Genomic DNA, 19,787 nt, shown 5'->3' with positions numbered 1-19,787 from the left:
TGGTAGAATGAAGTTCCATTAAAATAAAAATGATTCACAAAACTGTGTCATTTTTGCTGAAATTTTGTTTTGGAGAAAATGGGGGGAAAGTCCCATTTCAACATTTTCAAAGCAAAACATTTTTATTTTTCTTTTCAAAAGTTTGGTTTGAATTTTTGTATTTTGTGTTATGTTATTTATTACAATATCATAGGAAAATTCATTTAGATTCTGATTTTAAAATATTTTTTTGAAGAATTTTGAAATTTTGTTCCTAATCAGACTGAAAGTAAATTTTGAAATTCTCAGCAAAATGGAATTTCTCTGCACAGCTCTACTAAATGCCTTTGGAAATCTCATCCTTAGTGACTTACATGCAGGTTTGTATCCTTTATATATTTCTGCCTCAAGCACCATCACTGTTAGCAGTAATATATGTAGGGAGAGGGGGATTTGTACTTTACATTTTGCATGCCAAAACACCATAGAAACTGCTTACAGCAATGACTCTTACCTTTTATCCACTCTGTTGTCTGAATCTGAAGAGAGAACAGTAAGAAAAGGTGGTTATGTGAGATACGGGGGATAGAACTGCAAAGCTGATCAGCCTGTTTAGATACTAAGGTGAGGGGACCATGAGTACCTAGGTACTATGGCTAAGAAGGGAGATCCACCAAATCTTACAGAGGCAAACTGATTGACATCAAAGGGATTGTTGTCTCACAATGGATAGCAAGATCAAGCCCAATATAAAATATAATATATTATAATATTCCAAATTCTTTCTGAACCCTTTAATTTGGAACATTTGATATTCTGCTTCTTCAAGACTGCACATGAGCTAATATCACAGCTCATTCATCAGCCCCAAATGCAGTGAAAAACAATTCTGAGAACAGATACGTGATGATCAGGGAATTAGGAGGAATGGGCATGATTTTTTTAAAGCTGTTATATAGTAGCAATAAGAGAAATTTAGGCCTCTGCCCTTAACAGCAGATTTTCAGTGTCTATGCAGAGTAAAGTGGGCTGCCTAAGTTCTCCTTTAAAAGACCCACATTTACACCAAGTAGCATAGAATCAAGTTACCTACCTTAGAAGAAAGGGGTGAGACCTAGCAGGATCTGACCCTGTAGTTTCAGACAGTCTATTGCCACTCTGAAGGTGATGCCACTAAACCAATGGTTTTCAACCTGTGGTCCGCGAACCCCTGGCAGACCACAGACTATGTCTAAGGAGTCCGCAAAAAGGTTGTCATTACCATACAGCTGTGGTCTTCAACCTGTGCGAGGTGGGCCACAGACTGTGTCTAAGATTTCCAAAGGATCTGCACCATCATTCGAAATGTTTTACGGATCCGCAAATGAAAAAAGGTTGAAAACCACTTGCGTTAAGCCCCTGTACTGAGGTAGCTGGTAGGGCTGGTGTTGGAGCTACTTGTCTTGCAGTGCTATTGACCTAACAGGCTTAGATGGCTGCCACGCTGGCAAAGCTTTTACCTCTGTTGATTACATGAGGATTACCAGAGTGTTCCAACCATAGAAGCAAATGTTTTCAAATGCAGGCGATGGATGGCCAATCAAATACCTAGCCATGCTCTCATTCTTTCTCTCTGTGAATGTTCCAAGGTCTTTCAGAATATTTTCCTTTTTAATACGTGGCATGGTTTTCATGGCACAAACTGGCTACCCTTCATCTAAACAGAGGCTAGATTAGCATCAGTTCCCTGCATGACTGACAAATTGTGCTTCACCTGGAATTCATCACAGAAATGTCATTAAAGAGAGTACCTGCTTGGGTCCCAGGTCCTACAATAATTACATTTCTATCGGGGGGGGGGGGCTTTTATTTGTTTTTCCATGACCACGTTACATTAAATTGCATCATGACTCCATTTTGTGCTATAATGCAATTCAAGATGCCTTTTTTTTTTTATATAGAAGGTGGCTTGGGAAAGGTATTAAAAATCAATATTTTGTAATTCAAGACAACACAAGTTTTCAGGCTATGAAGCTGAGAAGGTTTTTTTTTCCAAGGATTCCCTCAGCTCTGGAGTGTCTGGATATGGGATACTGGTTTAGAACCAGTTCTGCAGTGCGTGGGGCATAAGACCTTCAAGAAAAATCCAGGATACTGGATGAAGGGGTTGCTGGTGATTCGGCAGTCAATATGTCTCCCCTCTAACCCATGCTGTGGCTATTGGAGGTGTTAACAAGTAAAACTGGAGCTCCTGGAATCTTGTTCTCTTTAAAAATCCCATGGGTTTTTTTGCAAGAGTTGGGCTGTTCAAACTGGTATTCTGGAAAAATTTCAATCTGGGTAAATATTTTCTGCTGCCTTATCTCTCACTATAGTTGCAGCAGGGTTTGGTATTCCTCTTTATTCCTTGTTCTCAACTTCTGTGGAGTGTTGCTGTGTGCTGTTATCACATCCTGCACCAGAGCTGATTGCATTTCAACGGTGAGAGAAATTATCTCTTTCTTTACTCTGTGTTTTAGTTCATAAAGCATTTTGGAATCTGGGTTGAGAGGTGCTCTGTGCAGAGGATGTATGCCAATGAGCCACACTCTACCCCCAGGGAAGTCAGTGGGTCAACATCTCCCCACAGGGAAGTGAAAGGGGCAAATTATGCTCTCTTTTAAAGTGCTGTATATTCACATGAAAGGGGGCAGTTTCCGCTCAGTTTCACTTTAAGATTTTGGTTTGAACTCAACACTCTGAGTGGCCTATGAAGCCGTGTGGTCTGAAACCAAAGGAAGTGTGGGTTCCAAGAGCTATGAAGTGAGACCACAGAGCTTTTCTCTGCCCTAAATAATGCAGCCAGTAAAAGCATGCATTCCTGCAGCAACTGGCATCCAAGAGAACCCAACAGCATCTTACAAGCCAAGGTCCTGTTCCTGCTCTCATTAGAAGCCAGTGGGAGTTTTGCCAGGCATATACCTTGATGGAAGTTACAGGAATCAGACAGTGCCTTCTGAGTAGGAAGGGTGGAACCAGTACAGTGGGGGAAGTGAAAATTCTGGTCAGGATGCTTGTGCAGGCCCCTACTCATAGCTAACATGCCATGGGATCTTTAACGTATATGCAGAGCAGAAAGAGCCGTTTTTAAAAAAGTCTCCTCCAACATGCAATGCAGTTTATTTCCCTTGGAAAGGTGAGTTGACATGTCAGGATTCAAATATGGGGATCTATGGATACCAGGGATTTCAAATCTGAAATTCACACCCCTTTTCAAACACAATTCCCTTCGCAGCTCCACCCAGCAGGTACTCTGCTCTTACTATACACAGATCTACTCCTTCTAAAGGAGCAGAGCAATGGAGTTTAGCTTTGCTCCGTTGATGCGTGAGAAGAATTTCCCTCTAAGTCAGAAAGCAAGAGTATGTTTCTCTTACCTACAAAATCATTGTCAATCAATTGCCTTTTGATCATGCAGATCTTTAGTGCTAAAAAACCAATTGCTAGGAAGACTCCCAGGGTAACTCCTATGATAACATACTTGGGGTCTGCAACGAGAAATGAAAATAAGTCACTGAATACACATTATTAAATAATAAAATATTTGGTCTTTTGGGAGTGTGGGGGGACATAGGACAAAGATTCCAACGTTAATCTGAGCCTTATTCTCGGCAAATGGCGGCTACATTAGTTCTCCCACTTTAGAATAAGTTGAATATGTTGGGCTAGCTAGTGACCCTCCTCCACCGCACACCCGCAGTGCTAATTCACACCTCCCACTCCCACAGTAGAACTGTGCTCATTGGGGGACCCAGGACAGCTTGCTGAACTTTGTGAGCCAGTGAGTAAATGAACAACCTTCAGTAAGACGTGGGGTCAGTAGGAGAGCTCACGTGGGCTAGAGACGAGGCTGGTGGCTTGTACTTCAGGAGACAAAGGTGCTGTTCCTGACTCTGCCATTGGCATCCCATGTGACCTTGTCTATTTGGATTGTAAGGTCTTTGGGGCAGGGACTGTCTGTAACTGTGTATTTTGTACAGCACATAACATAATGGGGCATCCAGCTGGCTTGGGGCCTAGCTGCTACGTTAATATTAATAGTAATTTAAAAAGCCAGGTTATGGCATCACTGTGCATAATGTCTATTTCAGTTGTAATTATAATAATATTTCCTGGAATACTAGTAGGTGGCTTTGTAAAAGTCAGGAAGGCTTAGAGCCAGGAGCCCCCAACTCACCAACTCTGCTATTCGAATTTTTGCTGAAGGGAGAGAGCAGCATTTTTAGATGTGACTTACAAAGCACATGATGGTTCTACTCTGTTTAAAAATCAGGCTCTGAAACCTGTATACTGCCACTGTTCATAGTCTCTGGGGTTCCAGTCTGCATTCCCATTGCTCTAATTAAAACAGAAAAAGTCTAAAATCCTTGAAATATAGTTGTTGCTGTTACTGTATTTTCTTAGTTTCTGGCTCCCACCCCTGTACAGACAGTAACATTCTGAGATGGACTCACCTATTACCTCCTCCTCGGATGTTCCAGAGGCAGAGACCTTTGCTCTCCAGAAATCTGAAATAAAAGTGATTTGGCTTGTCAGAATATATAGGCGAATGTATTGTATCCTGCTAGTGACTGTACTTAAATAGAGCTGGAACGAATCATGCTAGGATACAACATATGATCATGTGATCAATTAATAGCCGTACATAGGGCTTATAAATGGATCTAAGGCCTTGTAGAGCAGAGATGCATTTTCAGAATGATATTTAATGGGGACATCCCTGAGGAACTGGCATCTGCCTTTCCATTCCACAAGCCTGTAGGCTGCATGCATGACAGACAAGTCTGAAATGTTGTCATTCCACTGGAAACAAAAGAGAGATTCCAAATCTGACAACTCTATTAAAACATCTTGGGAAAGGCAGATTCACCCATGGCAACCCTTCCCAGGCAAAACATTTGCTCCAGTCCTGCCTAAGCCATGTCTCCAGACTTCAGCATGAAATTGCTGCCAGAGGGGTCTCCTCTGGGATGTTGTCTCATGAAGGAAAACGTGATGGTGTGAGAGGGAACTTTTCAGAACCCTCAGCCCCAACCTCCCACTTCATCATAGGGCCGCTTGCCAAGTTCCATCCTTTCCCACAAAGCCCTGTGCGGCCTACATTCTGAGCTATCAGCTTCTGCAAAACAGAAAATACCTACTGTTTTTCATGGACAATTTCAATGGGGAAAAAAATTAACATTTCCCACTAAACAAAAAGTTCACAATTTCCCCCTGCATCTCCAGCTTTTGGTCTTTCACTGAAAATTTCTAATGAAATGAAAATTTTCTGCAAAAACTTTGGTTTAGGAAAAAAAGCCATTTTTGCTAGAACATTTCCAACTAGCGCTGCTCAGAATGACACTAGTGGCCCCTGATGGCATCAGGCACACAGACATTGAGATGGGATTTTTATGCAGATTTAGTGATTGACAATGGATTTATACTGGAACAAATGTAACCCTTCATATTAAGGCTTCAGAAAATGTTGAGATTGGCTTTAAAAATCATGAGATTTTAAGCCATATAAATGTCAGATTCTTTTTGAGCCCTCAGTTTTCACATTTTAAAACTTTATTCTGCAGTCAAGAGGGCTGTAAACTTATTTTTAAAAAATGATTTGTTTTCCTATTGTAGTCACATGACTCCAGGAGCTGAGACTTCATGAAAAAAATCTCTGATAAACCTGCAAGAGTGGACAACACTGCATGACCAGTGTCCCGGTTACAAAAAAGGAAATTAAAACAATGTTGAAAGGCTCTAAGGGAGGAAAGGGTGTGGAACATTTAGGTTTTAATTTAGAAACCAAAGAGCTAACTTAATTCGCTTTGCTTTAGCATGTGAACTTATTTCATTATAAATATAAAAAAAGCCTTCTTTCTACCCATCCCCTTAATTATTCTTTCTGCTCATATGAAGAATGTTTTAAATTCAAACATAATAAAAGTAATATTGTATTACTTTTTTTATCCTAATGATCATAATACAGAGACCTTCATGTCTGCTTTCTAATGGAATTAAACTGGTGATGGATTATGTGTTTTATGTCAGGAATCATATTTTACATGGCATATTTCATGTAGGTCAGTTTAATATATAGAGATTTAATTATTAGTTTCTTTTTAAAAAGGGAGGGACGGAGGCCTCTGCAAGCCCATAGGAATTGGGATGATGCTTTCAATTCACACGCTTCAATATAGATTTGATTAAGATTTAATAATAGCTAGTGGGTGCTGTTTAAATATCATTTGCTTCTGAGTTTAATTTCACTGATATATAAAACAATCCGGTTGTTTTCTTTCACACGATAAGAGTTGTGTCATGGAGCCCACTCCTGAAACCACGCGTTTGCTCACATGTTTGTTGCAACCCACAAAATCAGCTTTGGTTTGTTGAAATGTTTGCAACTTCTCAGCAGAAAGGGGATAGAATGGAGGGAATAGTTTTGAATTCTCCTCAAATTCTGGAGAAGTCCAGATCCAACTTTACGACTGGCCACCATCTCTATAATGTGCCAAACATAACTCCCAGATCTGCATCCCCCATAATTTTGGAGATAGTTAGATCTTGATCATAACTCTGCAACTTTACAGAACTATCTCTGGTTTTGAGCGACTGCTGGACCATTTTCCAGCAAACTTGGGCCAACTGATAGTCCCTCGTCCTGTTCCCTTCACTACCCAACTCATGTGCAATATGCAATTTGCACAATAATGCAAATGTACTATTATTTATTTGTATTGCGGTGGTACCCAGGAGCCCCTGTCATGGATCAGGATCCCCTTGTGCTTGGAAAACACAGAACAAACACAGAATAGAAAGATAGTCCCTGCCCCAGAGAGCTCACAATCTGTCTTATGAGGGTTTAACTCAGCAGCTTTAACTGAGTGTTTCTCTATGTTCTTGTTCAAACCTGAAATCCAGCCTGACATTTGTGTGAAACCACCTGACTTGAAAGAAAAGGAAAAGGGTTGACTATGTGAGACCTGCATTTCCAGTCTGGATGGACTGCATTTTAAATTAGAGAAAACAAGAAACAAAAAAGAACAAATGCAATGTCTCCATGAGGGGGACCAAAACATCTCTGTCTGTAAGAACCTCCACTATGAGTGCTCTCCCCACCCCAGCAGATCTTAAATATAAAGGGGCAGAATACCAAGAACAGAATCATAGCTAAATGCCCCACAGTGCGAACTGTTGCAATGTGAAATGGCCCCTTGTGTACAGCTCTGCTGGTAAATTTCACTGTGTATGTGTGTCCCTGGGCCAAGGTGCAGAGAAAACTATGGCTCTGTGGTGCGCTGTGATGTGCAGACTGGTGCTGGAGGAAACATCAACAGTTCATCCCTCGCATCTCAGTGCTGAACAATAACATGAAAAATAAACCATGTCAAATGTTTCCACGTCATCATCTGGCCATGAATTGTATCAATATGATGCCTCATCTCTCACAGCAATCAGCATTTTCTCCAGCCTCTTTTCTCCTGTCGTTTTCTAGTCCCTTGAGAACTTTTCCCTCTTTATCTTTTCAGATCTCTCCCTCCCTCCCAGTCTTCACAGCAATCCAGCAATCAACAGATGGCCTCATGGCATCTCAGTAGCCACCACTGGCATGTGATCAATGCTGTTAGTGCTGGGGAAAGCAAGTGGGTGGAAGGGGAGAGAGCGGCAGAGTCCTGGAAAATTGAGAGGTGGGGTACAGGGAAAGGCAGACAGCAAACCTTGAGTGGGCAGACAACTCTGGAGACAAATATAGATTACCCATGGAGATGAAGGGGAGAGAGAAATCCAGGGGGGATGGAAATCATTCCTGAGCTATTAGAAAAAGGAAAATATTTGGGCTAGATACCATGGCATTTGCACACCAAGAATACAAGAGCAATACTAATGGGTTGGTTCATGAGTCAGGCATTGCTGATGTCCAGGCAAACTTCTTTCTTCATCATTATGGGCCATATGTTAACACCCACCCAGAGACAGGAATCTGGGCCCCTCTCTAGCTTTATCTGCACTGGAGAGATGTGGCATTGGCTACAGCAGTACAAGTAACACACACACACCCTGTTAACGCCCCTTGCATCTTCTCCAAAGGATTTATGGTGCTGCATGGTGCCACTGCAATGGAGCAAGTCTCAGTGCAGTGCTGTGTGGAGGGCAGTTGAACTACAACAGGGGTAGGCAACCTATGGCACACGTGCCAAAGGCGGCACGCGAGCTGATTTTCAATGGCACTCACACTGCCCAGGTCCTGGCCACTGGTCCGGGGGGGGGCTCTGCATTTTAATTTAATTTTAAATGAAGCTTCTTAAATATTTTAAAAACCTTATTTACTTTACATACAACAATAGTTTCATTATATATTATAGACTTATAGAAAGAGACCTTCTAAAAACGTTAAAATGTATTACTGGCACGTGAAACCTTAAATCAGAGTGCAAAAATGAAGACTCAGCACACCACTCCTGAAAGGTTGCCGACTCCTGAACTAGAATGACCTGTGTGCACATGTAGGACTGCTGCAAGCTGCACTGGGGTAACTCTCTGAGTCTGTATGAGGCTAATGAGTTTCCTGTGATTACTCACATTGAGATGGAGGGCTGGGGTGTGTTCCCCTGCAAGGGTTGCTGCCCCCAGTAGCAGCAGATGACTCCCCAATCCCGTAAATCAATAGAAACAAGACTAATCTGCATATTGGCTGGGTGTTTTTGCATGAGCTGCAGGATCTGCTCTGCCCCTTCTTAGTAGGGCTGTTCCTGACATGTCCCCTCAATGTGCCTCAGTGTCCCCATTTGTAAAATGGAGCTGGATAATCTTAGCCCATCTCATGAGAGGGCTGTTGTGAGAGCAAATGTGCCTGATGCTGGCAGATGCTCTGAGAACACCTAGGAAACTTTATGTCCTGCATGTCCAGAGTGGGCATGTGAATTGCTAAGCAAGGTATATGGAGAGGTAAGAAAGGGGCTTGCACACAGAATGCACATAGACTATTGCTTTTTAAATACACTGTAAGTGAAACCCCTAGGAGAACACTCTGCAGCCATCAGCTATCTCACCAGCAAAGAAGCAGGTATGTAACTGAACTGTGCCTTTTGTTTTGTCATGTCCAATCCCTCATATATCTGCTGCACTCCAGTATGAAACTCTGTCTAGAAAGCTCAGCAAAATAACACCACTCCCTTGATAAATATTCCCTTTCCACTTTGCACAGAAATAAACTTCAAAACTCAGCACACGCATAATGCAGCTGAGGAATAAACAGCACCAGCACGCTCAAGAGATAGACAGTTTAGCAGCACCCCATCGCTTAAGTATTTAGCTTGTGAAAAGAAAGGGAAAGGAAATACATTGGATCACTTACGTAAGAGAAGCAGAAATGTAGTTAGGACAGGAATCCAGCTTGTCTGGAGGATCATTGTACCTTTCAGTGACCCAACAATTTCACCTAAGCTTGCTGGATTTCTTTCTTTTGCAGTGTGGAAAAACAACCACCAACTCAGGTCACGTGTTTGTGATAGGAAACAGCAGCCACATCCTGAGTGTCTGTGTGTTTGCAAATATATCAGTTCCCTTTTTTGGATTTAAAACGTAGCAATAAAGTCCCTGCTTGAAAGTGTGGCATGGAAATGATGCATTGCAAACAGCCTCAGGCCAATACAGAACTCTTGCTTATTTAGCAAACCTGATGTACCAACAAGTTTTTTCCCTGAAGCAATGACTGAACTGCAAACACTAACAGTAGTGAAATGGTCTTTGCAATAGTCTTTTAAATCTAGAGGAGTGTGACTCTGTCATGTGGGGTTGCCCTGGTTCAGATTTAATAATAGCCATCTACCAGAAACTCCCTGAATGCTGCCAAATATTTGGAGCTCAACTTTAACTATTTCATATATTCTTTAAAGGGACAAATTGGAGCCACTAGATCTACATCCAGCTCTTAACCCCTCCCAATGTCTGGCTGTGGGTTTTGTTTTGGCCCCTTGGTGAGGTGTACTGGCCTTTCAGGACTTCAGGGAACCTGGAAAGGAAACCTACAGTGCCTGTCTCTACCAACAAGAAGCATAGAATCATAGGACTGGGAAGGACCTTGAGAGGTCATCTAGTCCAGTCCCCTGCACTCAGGGCAGGACTAATTATTATCTAGACCAGGAGTCTCAAACATGTGGCCCACCGAGTTATTTGCTGCGGCCTGCCAAGCTCCCCATTCCCCTCCTGTCCCCCCAGAGTTATTTCCTTCAGCCACCAAGCTCTCCTTACCCACCAAACCCCACAGCACGCTGCGTCCCCACTCCTCTGCCTACCTCCAGGAGCTTCCCGCGGCGGTGCTTAGCGCTTTCAAGGAGTGATAGGGGAGGAGCAGGGAGCCATGTGCTCAGGGGAGGAGGCAGGGCAGGGATTTGGGGAAGGGGTTGGAATAGGGGCGGGGGGGTGGAGTTAGGGTGGGGCCTTTGGGGAAAGAGTTGGAATGGGGGTGGGAAAGGGATAGGAAAAGGTGGGGTAGGCGCAGGGCCTCATGGAAGGGATGGAATGGGAGTGGGGGCGAGGGGGGGTTTGTACCCTTATATGAAAAGATGTCAGTGATGTGGCCCTTGGGCCAATGTACTAGTTCTCATGTGGCCCTCGTCATGATTTGAGTTTGAGATCCCTGATCTAGACCATCCCTAGCAGGTCTACCATATTCTTAAAAAATTCCAGTATGGAATCCACAATCTCCCTAAGCAATTTATTCCAGTGCTTAACCACCTGGACAGTTAGGAAGTTTTTCCTAATGTCCAATGTCCTAATGACAGGGACAGGATTCATACAGGAGCAGAAGTATTCTCTTTTCTTCACCTTCCCTCACCTGGGCATCTCTGTCTAACCACAGCCTTTTGGGGAAATCCCTTGGGCCTACTCCAAGAATCTTAGGGCTTTCAGTGCTGCAGCAGTGACAGTGAATAGAATAGTGGAGAGATAGAACCTGTTTATGCATACAGGAAACAAGGCCTATCTTGATCTCCAGGGTGTGGCATCACGTAGGTCTAGTTTACACAAAAAGTGCAGTCATTTAACTAAAGCTGGGTTTTGCACCAGTTTAAAATAACAAGTGTGGATGCTCTTAAATGGATTTAAACCTAGACTTTATTCCATCCTGTACAGGTGCTTATCCTGGCCACTTCACTGTAGTATCTGACCACTCTCCACTCATGCATTGTGGGTGCAATGGCATATTTGGTTTGGGTAAGGTTGGTTTCTGCTTTTTGTTTTGTTTTTTAATATTTTAATCAGTTTTGTTTGTGTCGGTAAATATAGAGACACAAGCTTGTCTGACATGACCCATTTTAAATCCAGATAAGAGGATTCAAACTGAGGCTTTGTAATGGGTTGACTAATTCAGATTCAAAACTTATTTTAATTAACCCAGTGCAACTTCTGCATGTAGACAAGGCCTTAAAGTCAGGCAGGAGATTCTGTCCCCGGTTTAAGGTATGTCCATTTTTTGGCAGAGCTCACAGATATACCACAGGCCAGAGAATCTCACCCAGTTGAACCCAATAATTGTGTTCAATCCAATAATTGTGTTTGGCTAAACACAAATCTTCCAGAAAGTCTTGATTTGAAGGCATCAAGAAATGGAAACTCCACCACATCCCTTAGGAGTTTTTCCAGCGATTAATCACCTTCACTATAAAATGTATGCCTGATTTCTCATTTTAATCCATCTTTCTTTAACGTCCAGCCATTGGTTCTTGCTGTGCCTTTCTCTACTAGGTTAAAGACCCCTTTAGCACCTCATATTTTCTCCCTGTGATGTTACTTATACTCCATAATCAAGTCATCTCTCAATTTTCTTGATGCTACAGACTGAGGAACATCTCAGATAAATAAATCTCATGCCTTTTTATTTCACGCTGCAGAGCAGTGCTACTAGATACCCTGCCCTCAACAGACTTTCAGTATCTTGGGGTTGAAAGAAGCATCTGGTCATTCAGACAGTCCCATAGCTTGAACCCAGACTCCAAACAGTTTGAGATTTGGCTGTCACTTAATTCCACGCCAGGAGAAATTCCTCTAACACAGTTGATGGATGAGTGTCAGGCAGTGACAGATATGTGGGGTGGAGTCGTGGGGGATGGAAAATCTGATTTCAGTACTAAGATTTGCTCTCATCATTTCCTAGCCTGGACGTTTTATGGGTTCTGAAACTTATCCTAAAATAGCTCTTATCAAAAACAATTGATTGCCAGATAGACCCAGGTCCTAGAGAACAGAAAGAGAAATAGGTAGATGCATCTTCATTTCCTTTCCGAATGGATTCCAGTAATGAAGAGACATGCACAGTTAGGATTCAGAATGATGTCTGGGTGGAGATGGGGTTCTTACTCACAACACCTTATCCACTTCACTGCTCTTTCAAGGAGACAGTACACAGCAGCTTATTGCCCTAACTGGGGTTAACAAACACTCTATTTCAATCAAAGCTCTGAGCTGGTTTCTAGTAAAAGTAAAGTACGTTTATTAATAAAAGAATGCAGGATATCCAGTCTAAGGACTAAAGATAGAAATAGTTACCAACAAACAAAAGGAAGCATATGCATCTAAACCTTCAGTCTAATTTAACAGACTAGAGTCCTTTGTTCAAAAAACTTTCCCACCAGTTATTCTTGCAGCATGGCAGCAGTTTTACTTAGCCAAGACCCTTCACAGAACTCCTAGTGCTCAGTTTCTTTCCCCCTCGCTTTATAGTCCAGTAAACCTTTGAAATGTATTCTTCAAAAAGTAAGCCCAAACAAGTTTCTCTGCCCTGCTGGGGTGGAGATGCCATGCTTCTGAGCTTTGTTTAGTTCATATGTAAATATACCTTCATGGTCTCTGCCAGAGGACCAGGCTGGTCAGACAAGCAAATCCCCATTCCTCTGTTTAGGGCAGACTGGATTATGCACTGCTTACCAAACAAACAATTCTAGCACATAGTTATAACCCTTGGTACACACCCCACATAGTGATTTTTGGGACCAACGTGTCACTGGTTTGTGTACATGATACCTTGCAAGACACCTTTTATATACAGATTATGACACCAGTGTGTTAGGTGTAGTGAGTGTTTCAGGCCTGGCAACGGTTGCTGACACAGAGCAATGAACTGCCAACAGGCCTCTGTGGCCCAATAGGATCCAGCAGCTTCAGAGAAGGGAGCCTGAACTGGGGATGTGTAGTAAGACTTTCCTGTGCTCAAGAGAGTGAAGAGGCCACCTCTAGATCAGAAGTTCTCAAACTGGGGGGGCAGGCCCAGCGGGAGCAGGCAGGAACATATTCTGGGAGGAGACCTTATTGTGCACATTTTACACAGCTATGACTATCTAGCAAAGCTGATTCCTCCTGCCCTATCAGATCCTCAGATGGCACTGTGCATTTGACTCTAGATGGCTCTGTGCATTTTGATTGATTTCTGTTAAGCTTGCATAGCATTATAAGTCGTTGCCATCTGTATGTTAAGCCATTTGCTACAATGGATCGTTGGCACTATTTGACAAAACATTAAAGGCATTGATTCAGAGTTGCATGTCATTTTTAAAATCAGTATATGTACTTGTGTGGCGGGAGAGGGGGCCATAAACTACTACAGACACAAAGAAAGGGGGGTGCGATCACATACGTTTGAGAACCACTGCTCTAGATAAACAGCAGCTGAGTTCGTTCACGGGTTTACTTGTAGTTAGTAAAGTAAGAGTCTGTTAAAACAAGTCTGGAGTGAAGCTGTGATGACAGTTTTCCCGAAGTAGCCTTTGAAAAGCACCTACCATACTTACCAGCAAGCACCCCGCTGCTCAGGACAGGGTGCTTGGAATAAAGGAGTAGCGGGAGGAATGATACGAGGTAAAAATTTCCAAGTGCAAAGCTTGGTGGTGGCAGCAGTTACTGAGATGCAGGAAAACCGGGGTCATGAGTGTAAGTTCTTATGTAAAAGACATTTATGGGGGGTGGATTTTACACCTTCTTGAAGCATCTGCTGCTGGCCACTGTCAGAGACAGGGCACTGGACTAGATGGACCACAGCTCTGATCCTGGATGGCAATTGCTTAAAAAATAGCTACTGAGAACAAGCATTGATCAGAGACATGCCGAACTGCCATGTCATGAAGAGGTCCTCCCTAGCTAGTGAATTACATTTTGAAACTCACAATTGCTTAAGAGAGCAGCTGTGGATGGGCAAAACGATTTGGTTAAAATAAAATGTGATCCAAAACGTGCATTGAGTCTGTCTGTTTATTTAAGACTCGCACAAGATTGGTTGACTATTCTCTCCCCCCCTAATTTTTCATGCTTTCTAGTTCCGGCTGATCTCACTGTATTTCCGGCTCAGCTTGAGGCAGGAAGTATCGGACCCTCTAAGAAAATCTCAATCCTTACCTAGCTCCCATCGTTGCTGTGCAAGGAAACCCAGGCAGTCAAAGCCCACTGAGCTCCTCAGATGAAAAGGGCTCTATAAATACAAAGAGTTATCATTTCTAGCCCAGCTTTACATGTTGCAGTATTTCAGAGAAGCAAATTTAAACAACTGCGTCTTTATCTGAATCCTTTTGAGGTTTTTCTTTTACTAATTCATATGAAAATGCTTCAGACAGCTCAAGAAAATGACCACACACTGCTCAGTGTAGATAGGTCAGTGCTGCCCAAGCTCTCGTTCATGGCATACTTCCACGAAGGAGGCGCATTGATCAGAACGAGCCATGCTTAATAAACTCTTACATACAGTGGATTTACCCTGATTCTTGACCGATCTGGGAAATGTGGACTCTAACCACAGGCATTATTGCTCAGCCCTCTGCTCCATTACCCACTCCCCACCATCCGGCTACTGGGCAGGATATATACGTTTAATTAATTCCACTGTTACCTTTGACCTGTGAATAGTGGGAGTGGTGTCAGATTTATGTGATATGAATAACAAGGGTTTCTCTGGAGACTCCATCCTGGTGAAAGAGGCTAACTGTAATTTTCAGCCATGAGTAATTGTGTATAATATCATCCTAAATGATTTTTCTTCTGTAATTTCATTAGAGTTTAGAAATTTAATTAGATTTTGAATCGCTCTGAAATAAAATAGCAAAACACCCAGAGACTAAGAGCAGTGGTTATTTTGTCCTCCGAGGCCAGAATTCTTGGTCTCAAATTGGCATGTGTTCATTAGGAGGAAGTTTGCAGAACTTCTTGATAGATTATTGTCTTTCAGAATGGACTCTGAATAGGTCTTTAGAGAGCATTAGAGGAGCACACAATTATTACGCACACTCTTCTTGAGGTTTAAGATCATCTGCCTTGCATCTCCTTAATAAAAATATGCCTCTAAAGTTGTTTAAGAAACTGTGGAGATAGGATAGATGCTCCTTCAATGCCCCAATGCTCTTCCTGGTTTATTAGCAACTCTAGTACCTGGGCATGATGATACAGTGAGGAGCTGTTTGCTTTACTTTAATGATTAGGTAGGTTTATGGTTATTTTTATTGCCGCAGCATATGAACTGTCATGGTGGCTGTAATTAGAGGCATGCTATAATGCTCCTCTTCCCTTCCACCAGAATCTCAGGGGAAACGTCTCCCTGAGCCAATTGAATCCATCCAAAAGTTGCAAAACAAGGGGAAAATGAAATCAAACTGTGTAGAATGTTTTTGCACCAAATCAGGGGCCCAATATGGCAGCTTCTACTCACCTGAGAGTTCCCACTGAAGCTGGTGGGGATGCTTGCTGAGAGATGGCTGGGAGATTGGACCCCAATAAAGGCCTATAGAAGGACTAGCCATACAAGGGTGCATTCACCGTTCACTGTCACCAGTGTAACTCCTTTGACCTCAGTGGAGATGCTCCTGATTTACACATTGAAAGGGAAATGAGGCCTTTAGGGTCCAATTCAGAAGTCCCACCAGAAGTCCCACCACTGATGTCAATGAGGCTAGTTGCATGAATCGGGACCATTCACATGAGTAAGGTTTTGCAGGATTGTGTCCTTAAAGGCCTGATCCTGCAAGCTGATGAGCACCACCAACACCACTGTAATGAATGAAGGAGCTAGGCAAAGGTGCAGAAATGGTTAGACTTGGCATGGAGGCGACATAAGTGATCATAACGGAGTCGGGGAAACCCCTGAATGAAAAGGGAAGTAAAAGACAAGGAAAAATAAATGTTGTCGTGCATAGAGGTTCATCAAGATTTACTAGCAAAACAAGTGTTCCAGGAAAGAATGGAAATCCAGCCCAAGTGAAGGCAATAGGAAGAAACCGAGACTATAACAGATAAAAAGTCAGATGGAAATGAGAATGGCCGAGTCATAAAAGCAAATACCAAAAAAATGTTATGAGTGTATCAGAAGCAGGAAGCCTGCAAGAGAATTGCTGAACTACCAGTGTATAAAGGGGGCAATTAAGGAGAACAAGGACATTTCAGGGAAGATAAATAATTTCTTTGCATGAGTGTTTATCACAGAGGATGTTGGGGGAGATGTCTACTCCTTCTCAGGAAATAAAAATGAGATACTGCTGTAGACTGACGTATTAGCTGAGCAAGTACCGCTACAAATTGATACATTAAATAGCAATAAAACCCCAAGACCACATGGTTACACACAAGAGCTCCACAGGAAATTAAGAATGAAAGGTGGGGTTTTCAAGTAGTCATTGTTGACCTCTCTCTTCTCTCTTTGAAGTCTCTTTTACCATTAACTTAAATGGGTTAGAAGAGATAGGCAAGGCAGAGTGGTTTTGATAATCCTACCCTACCATCTGAGCGGCTAACAAAAGAAACGCTCATTAAAATCAACAGCAAGGCCAAGCTACTGGAGAGTAACAAATGCACCTTTTTAAAAAGTTTAGTACAGCAAGGGCTGGCCCCAGGAATGACCAATCAGGGAGCCTTATTTCACTTATTTCACAGGTAAACTGGTTTAAACAATAAATTAAAGACAGGATTAACATACACATATAAACATGTTATATGGACAATTGGTACAGCTTCTATAAAGGAAAGAAGAGTTTCTTCAATCAATGAGAATGTTTTGAGAATGTCCTCAAAATAATGGATAAAGAAGAAGTAGATATAATTTATTTGGACTTTCTTAAAGCCTTTTCTAAAATCCCTCACCAAAGGCTATTTTGGAAACTAAGCATTGGTGGGCAGAGAGGTGATATTCTGTCACAGAGTAGAAACTGGCCAAGAAACAGAAAATAGAGTAGGTGTAAATGGTCAGTTCTCAATATCACAAAAAGTTGATGGTGTGGGGCCAGAAGGTTCTCTACTAAGGCCTGGTCTACACTGGGGGAAGAAGAGGGGGAATTGATCTAAGATACACAACTTCAGCTATGAGAATAGCGTAGCTGAAGTCGACGTATCTGAGATCAACTTAGATTGACTTACTTCGCATCCTCGCGGCGCACGATCGACGGCCATCACTCCCCCATTGATTCTGCTTTCGCCTCTTGCCCTGGTGGACTTCCGGAGTTGACGGGAGAGCGTTTGGCAATCGATGTATCAGGTCTTGCCTAGACACGATACATCGATCCCCGATAGATCGATCACTACCCGCCAATCCAGCGGGTAGTGCAGACATACCCTAAGACAGGTATTTGTTAATGATCTTATAAGATGGTACAAAATTATTCAGGTTAGTCAAAACAAAAGAAGACTGAGGTACTTCAGAGAGACTTAATTTAATCAATGCAAATGGGCAGCATGAAGGCTGATGAATTTGTTTGTTGACAAGGTAGCGTACCTTGGAAGGAATATATTGAACTACTCACATGCCTTACTGGGTTTTTAATTAACTGGAAAAACTCAGGGGAAAGACTTGGGCATCAGATAATGGCATAGAGAGTACACAAAGTTTGCAGACTATACCGGGCTGGGAGAGATTGCAAGTGCTTTGGAGGATAGGATTAAAATTCAAAATGATCTGAATAAACTGGAGAAATGGTTTGAAGTAAATGGGATGAAATTCAATAAGGACAAATGCAAAGTACTCCCCTTAGGAAGGAACAATCAGTTGCACACATACAAAATGGGAAATGACTGCCTAGGAAGGAGTACTGCAGAAAGGGATCTAGGGATCATAGTAGATTGTTGACTCATATTTAGCTTGCAGTGTAACACTGTTGCAAAAAAAGTAAACATCATTCTGAGATGTATTAGCAGGAATATTGTAAGCAAGAGACGAGAAGTCATTCTTCCGCTCTACTCTGCGCCAGTTAGGCCTCAGCTTGTGTACAGTTCTGGGTGCCACATTTCAGGAAAGATGTGGAAAAATTGGAGAAAGTCCAGAGAAGAGCAACAAAAATGATTAAAGGTCTAGAAAACATGACCTATGAGGGCAGATTGAAAAAATAGGGTTTGCTTAGTCTGGAGAAGAGAAGACTGAGAGGGGACATGATAACAGTTTTCAAGTACATAAAAGGTTGTTACAAGGAGGAGCGAGAAAAATTGTTCTTCTTAACTTCTGAGGTTAGGACAAGAAGCAATGAGCTTAAATTGCAGCAAGGATGGTTTAGGTTGGACATTATGAAAGCACTGGAATAAATTGCTAGGGAGGTTGTTGAATCTTCATCATTGGGGATTTTTAAGAGCAGGTTGGACAAACACCTGTCAGGGATAGTCTAGATAATACTTAGTCCTGCCTTTAGTACAGGGGACTGGACTAAATGACCTCTTGAGGTCCCTTCCAGTTCTTTATTCTATCATTGGGGACAGCTCAATGAAAACAATTGCTCAACCCACAACAGCAGTCAATGAAGCCAACAAAATGTTAAGTATAAAGAATGCTGAAAATCTTATAGTACCATTATATAAATCAATAGGATGCTCTCACTCATGTTCATTTCTGGTGATTCCACCTCAGAGAGGGCATAAACAGGAATAGAAGGGAGTCATAGAGAGGCAACAAAAATTAGAAAGCTGGAAAGATTTCCATAGGGGGAAATATTAAAATTATTAATACATTTAAGGACCCTGTGACCCTAAGGACTCCAACTGGGGTCAGAGCGAGAAAGCCAGTCATCGAGGAAGGAAAGCTAGGGAACTCAGGATGTCATTTGTGACCACTCATTTACTTTCAATAAGCCCACAGTGAGCTGGGGGTGTACAAGAGCTGCCCTGTGTCACATCACATGGTGGAACAAATGGAAGGAAACATGTTCAGGCTAGTTATGTCAAAAATCAGGGTTCTTCTGCACCGGACATCTGGAACTATGTTTGAGAATTCACAGCTGCTCTTCCACTGCTATTTTCTCAGTCTCCTCTAACTGTCAGGGCTCTGAGCTGCTCGGACAACTGTGCAGGATTCCACCTCTTAGCAGGGCAACCAAGTAACAGATGTTGGATGCATTAACAAAGGAAAATACCACCCCACCAATTATTCAGCACCTCCCTTCTCTTACCCCTAAAGGAATGATAAGGGAAAGCTCTCAATGTATGAGTCTCCAAATCAGCCATCTTCTCTCAATTTGACTCATTCTCATTTCTGTGGCTCTCTTATCTCTCTCTTTCAGTATGAAGATCCCCTGCCTTGTAAAAACTCATGTTCTTGACTTTTACAAGAGGAATCCTACAGTTAAATGCAATTACAGGCCAAACAAGGCATAAGAGAGAGAGCAGAAAGCCTCAAGGGACATATACACATGGCATAAGAGAAAGTGCAGAAGCAGTGCACGCCCTGACTGAACTCTGTTAGAGTCTCTGTTCCCGCAGAGCTTATAAACCAAGCAGGGTTCCTCAGTAAAGCTATCATCTTTGCTGCAATGTAGCATACCTCCCAGTTAGTTTCTTCCCTAGCAAATGGATTTTCATGTATT

The 19,787-nt window shown here is 42.3% G+C and overlaps 1 protein-coding gene across 5 annotated transcripts in view; it reads right to left on the bottom strand.

Annotated features, from left to right (window-relative positions):
• The window catches only part of TMEM273 (transmembrane protein 273), a 40,355-nt gene extending 30,875 nt beyond the window's left edge, over positions 1-9,480 (bottom strand). For 2 of the 5 annotated variants that reach the window (XM_030569907.1, XM_030569906.1), the window contains exons 1-4: positions 9,335-9,479; positions 4,452-4,505; positions 3,375-3,485; positions 494-518 (exon numbers count right to left, since the gene is read on the bottom strand). In XM_030569907.1, coding sequence (XP_030425767.1) covers positions 494-518; positions 3,375-3,485; positions 4,452-4,505; positions 9,335-9,389 — 245 coding nt within the window. In that variant the 5' untranslated portion in view covers positions 9,390-9,479. Of the gene's footprint in view, positions 1-493; positions 519-3,374; positions 3,486-4,451; positions 4,506-9,334 lie in introns of all 5 variants that reach the window. The other 3 variants (XM_030569908.1, XM_030569909.1, XM_030569905.1) reach the window with 2 other exon arrangements.
• Between the last annotated feature and the right edge of the window lie 10,307 nt (positions 9,481-19,787).

Source organism: Gopherus evgoodei, chromosome 7, assembly GCF_007399415.2.
Source record: "Gopherus evgoodei ecotype Sinaloan lineage chromosome 7, rGopEvg1_v1.p, whole genome shotgun sequence".
Taxonomy (NCBI): domain Eukaryota; kingdom Metazoa; phylum Chordata; order Testudines; family Testudinidae; genus Gopherus; species Gopherus evgoodei.
The sequence above is the reverse complement of the archived record's forward strand: the minus strand, read 5'-3'. Positions and strand labels throughout refer to the sequence as shown.